At 32.7% G+C, this 6,342-nt stretch overlaps 1 protein-coding gene across 1 annotated transcript; it reads right to left on the reverse strand.

Annotated features, from left to right (window-relative positions):
- Positions 1-655: 655 nt before the first annotated feature.
- LOC132645693 (LOB domain-containing protein 30) lies at positions 656-5,291 on the reverse strand. The gene is made up of 2 exons (XM_060362829.1): positions 4,475-5,291; positions 656-1,330 (listed from the first exon to the last, which is right to left on the reverse strand). Exons 1-2 carry the CDS (start codon positions 4,868-4,870, stop codon positions 908-910), a joined length of 819 nt encoding a protein of 272 aa, XP_060218812.1. The 5' UTR covers positions 4,871-5,291; the 3' UTR covers positions 656-907.
- Between the last annotated feature and the right edge of the window lie 1,051 nt (positions 5,292-6,342).

The following is a 6,342-nucleotide window of genomic DNA, read 5'->3' on the forward strand; positions in this document are numbered from 1 at the left end:
CATAATTAGCAATAACAAGAACAACCAATAATAAAGCAAGAAAGTCATAAAATTAAATTAAGCAACGTAAGGAATTGCCCTGAAATATACCATGTCAAACAATAATAGTAATTTGGTTCATTTGCTTATACTCCAACTAGGAGTCAAAATAGGGATACAGATTTTAGCCTAAACTAGAACACAAAACTAACAAGGAAACAAAATAAAAGATCACAAGCAAAAAACCAATTAAGAATACTAATATTCTATGTACAAAGAATGAAAATAAATATAAGATCCTATGTAAAAAGAGATAAATCAAGGTCTTATATGGGTGTAAATCAATTCAATTTACACCCATATATAGCTCAGGCCAACATCAACCAATGCGATTTACTTGTAAACCATACATCTTTTAGTGTCTTAATTTTGCCATGACTTCTTGGACTATAACATGAATATAGAGCATTCTCACCATTAATTGTTAGCCATCTTATCCAAGGGAAATTCATCATCTAAAACCGCTCAATGGTGTATTATCGATTAAATTGGCAAATAAACTGAAGAATTTTCAAGATAATATTTACGCTAAATGTAATCGAAATTCAAACAACTAGATATTGTCATGTGCAAAGGTTATCAATTAATAGCGATACCACCACACACGTACAGGGAGTAACTAAAAGAAAGCATTATAGATCTATAACTAATATTGAATGTAATAAGTATTCCAAAAAAAAAAAGTACAACAAACAAAAAGGGAAGGATCAACAAAATTACAAATAGGGTAAAATTAAAAGGATTTCCATGACTTTGCCTAAGTATTTTTGATTAATTAAAATTGAAACCCTCATTTTTTTTAAATGAATCTCATGAGTACACCCCTATTTAACATGTTATAGGTCAGTACTTCTCAAACTGTCTCTCATCACTTGGTCTGTGGTGGCAAAGTTGAGGGTTCTGTGCATGGAAGTGTTGGAGATCCATGTCTATGCAAAAGTTCACGTGCCAATTCTTGTAAATCCCCGTTGCCGCCTCCGGTTGACGGTGACATATCCACCGGAGCTCTAGTGCCGCCATAGTGGCGTGGGTCTATAGGCGGCTGGGGCGGCCGCGGTTGCTGCATTGCCCATGAGGGTTGAACCATTGGGTCAAAAAGTGAGGATAAATCATAGGCTGCTGGCAACATTGATGTTCCTGCTGTTGGCAAGTCTGATATGGAGAGTGCTGGCTGTTGGAGCATAGTCTGAGGTTGTTGTAGCGGTGGCGGTGGCGGTGGCGGCGGTGTTGGAAGCTCCAGGGTTGCTAGGTGGGCTTGTAAGTATGAGAGTTCCGCTTGTAAATTCACTACCTGAGTTTACAATGCGTGAAAAACTGTATACTGTTAGTGCACAGAAATTAAGTCGTACTCTTTAGTCTTTACTACTTCTTTGTCTAAGTTTATGTAAGTTGTGACGGTTTTTGATCGACATGAATTTTAAGATTTTTTTTTTTTTTTTTTAAAAAAAACTTATAATCTAAAATAAGTTATAGCCTATGTGGCTATAAGGCATCTACTCATTAAAAGGTAATCGCCAGTTTAAACATTAAAGTTAAAATTATTTCTAATTAAGAAAGTGTGACATTCATTTTGGAACATACTAAGAAAGAAGTAACACATAAAATAGGATAGACTAATAGAGGGAGTATATATACTTCTATTTCTTTTTTACTTGTCACTTATACTAAAAATATGTTTTACTTCTTTATACATTTTAGCAAATCAAGATAGATGTATTATTTCTTTCAATATTACCCTTCTCGTTAAATAACTACATAAAGTACTACTACTAGTAATCAAATTTAGATTTTTAAAGCATAATCAATAAGGGTAATTTAGTAAAATGACTCTTAATAAATACTTTCTGAAGGGGAGTGTCAAATCAACATGGGCCAAGTAAAAAAGAACTCAGGGAGTAACATACCATATTTGAAAAATGAACAGTTTCATGGAGCACAATTGTGGTTAAATTAATTATGCTTTGAATCTTTTAAGCTAAAACGCCACCTAATTTAGAAGGAAGGTTAGAAAGACTCTTACCTGTAATTCTTACATGATGGGTGAAACTCTCAAAAGAGTCGGGATGTGATTACATGAAAATTGACATTTGCTTTAGCCAAATCTAAAGAAAAGGTATTGCATGCTATATAGTCTAAGTAACCATTTTGTAATCATGGAGATGATCTGAAATGCCTTCATTTTTGTCTTTCGATTACAAGGAAAGAAGAAATGCAATTTTAATTTGGTAAATGCATACTGAGTCATCTATTTGGCTACGTTCTGATGGAAGATTAGTGAAATAGAAAGGTGATCAGATATTGGTATTGAGAGAGTTTCTAATTCAAAAGTTTTTATAGCATAGTTTTCAATAACATTTTAAATTTTTAAGTGTGTAAAGTTATCAAAGTATTCATATTAAAATACACGTTAAAAAGAAAAAATCAAACACAATATAGCACAAGAAATTACATAAAATATACAGAAGCTAAAACCTGAATCCGCATAAACTATTTCACTAAAATGCACACAAAGTGAGCTGGGGGATAACTTTTTTCCATAAGAATGACAAAATCATCAAAAGGCTGGGTTCTAAAGGTCCCCTTTTTACTTCATATTTTTCATACTTATGCCATTTCTGTAAAACACCATTAGTTATACACTTCAATTTTGTTATACTACTAATATATTCTTACAGGATTTTACGTAATTCAAAGCAAGGACTTTAGGATCGCCGCATTACACAAATTCAAGGGAATAAAAATTGTTTTAGGTTCTATCTGGAAGCATAAAAGTCATCTAAGCAATTCCCTATTCTCCATACTCCAAATGACTAAATAAAACGAGAGAAATGATCCAAATGTAAGCAGCAAATAACCTTAAAAGTCAACCCGCAGACACGGAGACAATTGTCTAATTAAATCTCTAGTGCAAGTGAATTATTGAAGTAGAACTTTAATTAAAAATCGTTTAATCCATTCAATGGATCAAAATCGGCCTTATTCTGAGAGCAACTGAAATGTAGTAAACACAAACATATGACACTGTTAATTAACGTTAAATATGGTATAAAAAGGACAGGTATATCAACAAACAGACATAATTCACTATACTAATGGAAGAGCAAAACTTAAGTCAAGCTGCTAACAAGGATTAATGAAAAAGAAAAGGTATTTGTTACTACTACTAGAAAAAGCTTCTATTAATTTTTATTATTATTATTCTAGTTGAGGAGTATCGGTTTCAACATGCTTTATAGAGAAACAACAAAAGAGTGGTCACTGTCCCTTGTGCCACAAATAACCAAAATATATTCTTTAAAGGGAGAAAACTAAATTCTATTTGTTTAGGAGAAGAATATTTCAATGAATTTTGAATAAGGAGAAGAAGATGGAATGGATATTTTAGGCCTATGCCGACCATTTCCTTAATAACAGCAAAATTCAGAGAGGTATGGAAGTGAAAAGTAGAGGCGCTGTTGCCCACATCATCATAATTAAGTTAATCAATCAAACAACTTCTTGATTTCAGCAAAGTATAAAACTGTTCCCTAAATGCAACACATCATGGTCCATTTCCCCTTGTACAAGAAAATCTTGTTCTAGATCTCTATTAAAAGTAGTGAGTATTATTTTCACTCATATATATACAGGACTTTAATTAATTTACTAATTTCGCACAAAAATGTGAGACAAATTTACATATGCCAACTCAAAATCTTAAAACATACTCATCGCAACCTTAAGAAGAAGCTACTTTTGACAACCAATGCCAGATCCAAGACCATGTTCCTCAATTAATACGAAGCTAAGCTTTATCTTCTATATAACACTAATGCGTAAAAGCTGTCTTTTTTCACTTGAAAATTTTAGTCTTGTCAATGAAAATATTAAATTTGTATTTCGTTTTCAAGATCATCATAATCTTAACTCTCATTGACTTATTTTGGACAAATCTTAGCTAGAGTATTCTTATAACCGCAAGAGGTCAGTTTCAGAGTTTCATATTGTAACGCATGGAGAAAAAATGGTTAAAAAATAATATAGATTCTTGAATACGCAAATGGTTTTGTGCCTTGTATTTATCCACAAATTGATAAATCAGTTGTTGGAAAAGTTCTAAAAGAAGAAGCAAAACGATTTGTAACGGAAGAAGAGAAGGGTGTCTTTAGTTTACCAACTTTAATGATAAGACAGACTTCGAATGAGATAAATAATTTTTTTTAAAAAAAATAAAATCCACGAGTTAAAACTATTCTTGTGAGGATAAATGAGTCTTTTTCAAGAAACAAAAGTTTCATATGATGAGTGTTAAGTTAGCCTAATAGTAATAGTAATGGAAGGAAACACTATTGATCCTGATGAAGTTTTCAGTTGTATGAATCAATCATTCGATTTTATATAGAGACCGAAGGTTTTTACGAATTTAAATTATATACGCTGACAGTTTAATACTAACCTGTTGTTGAAGAGCGAAGATATGAGCTACGCAGCCATAGACGGGGTCTCGGAGTCTTGCTTGAGCTTCATAACAAATAGTGACAACTGCATCAAGGCGTTTGTGGACAGGAATATGAAGGAGAAGTTTCGAAACATTGCTAGCACCAAACACTTTGTGGACAGCTGCAAAATGGGCAGCACCTTGTTCTGAATCAAAATAAGGTGCAAAAATGCAACCAGCAACACACTTTCTTCTCAAGAATTTACAAGCACCGCATGGTCCTCCTCCTCCTGCTCCCCCTCCACCACCACCTCCGCCTCCTCCGCTGCTACTACTGCCACTGGTCCCACCACCAAGTCCACCACCCGTGGCGGTGACCCCACCGGTGCTACTACTAGGATTGTTTGAGCTCATTTTCTTAGAAAATTCACCTCTTTTGGAACATAATTTGAAGGGGTTTGTAGAGAAGAAAAAAGGGTATTCCCTAGGGTTTGGTTGGTGGTATTTGTTGGTATTAATGTTTTTATTTAATTTATGTTATGTTGTAGTAGTAGTAGTAGTAGAATATATTTAGTGGAGGAAGGAATGGGGTGTTTTAAACACTAAATGAAGTCTTTAAAGCCACGCGATGAAGCAAACCCCATTTAGTTGCTTGCGTGAAGCAAACATGCGATAAGCCAACTGCCTTTTTATTTATCTTCCTTCCTCTCGTGAGTTTTGGCCTTTGCTAACTAGCATTAGCATTTAGCAACACCCTTCATGTTTTCCTTTTTCTTTTCTTTTAGTAAGTAAACTATTTTTTTTTCTTTCAATACCACTTTTGATGTAATACAAGAAGAATACATCCAATCTTGCTTTATACTAGAAAAAAAAAAATTGCTATATGACACTAACTTACAAACTAATACTTAAGAGAATAGTTTTTGTGGAGAGAGAGAAAAAGGGATGTTGAAACGTGTCAATGGGAGTGCCTATATTAGCCTTTCTCTGCGTGTTTCAAGCTGCGTAGAGGGCAAAAGACGCCAACTATATCTCTCCCTTTCGACGTTGAAAAGGAATTCATTCTACCTCATCTTTTTATTCTTTTACAAAGCTTTTATTTTAATAAAAACTAAATAGAAACGGCTTTGTACTCTTTTTTTCTATACATAAAGAGTTTGTTGGAATGACATAATTACCTAGAAAGCTACTTGGTTTATCATTTAGTTCTTATAAGTTTTGTGTAATTAGACGTGTTTTTCTTTCTTTTCTTTGTAATAGTAAGGAGAGTAAACATTTTAAGACTATGCATGCTAATGTTTATTTCATGTAATCCAGTGTATGTGACACACTTTTCTTTTTAATCTGTTCTAAAAAGAATGACGTACACTTCTAAATTTGGAAACAATAAATTTCATACTTCTCATTTTATCCTTAATGAGAAATTTTAATAACCAACACAAATGTTATGATATGGGTAAGGTAACATATTTCAAAAGTTTTGTAGCTACAAAAATCTTATGCCACATTTAAAATTACAAGTTCCAAATTTTTTTTATTTCTTTCTTAAACTATGAGCCGGTGCAAAGTAGTTAACATAAATTGGAATAGATGAATTAAGTAATAATTTATATTGATAGAGATTTATTATATTAATGTTTACATGAAAGGTGTCAAGTTGTCGTGAAACTGAAAAGGAAAAGATGGGAAATGAAGCAGAGACGGAAGAAAGTAACAATTTTGTGTTTTAAATAACATTTGTAGCAAAATCATTATCATGGATTCTTGTCCATTGTCTAACCATATCTAGATTTGCTAAGTTGGTATTGCAAAACTTTTAAATTAACATGAAAATATGGATTGATATTGACAGCCATCATTTTATTTTAGTTTTAAAATTTTCTTAT

This window comes from Lycium barbarum, chromosome 6, assembly GCF_019175385.1.
Source record: "Lycium barbarum isolate Lr01 chromosome 6, ASM1917538v2, whole genome shotgun sequence".
NCBI lineage: Eukaryota > Viridiplantae > Streptophyta > Magnoliopsida > Solanales > Solanaceae > Lycium > Lycium barbarum.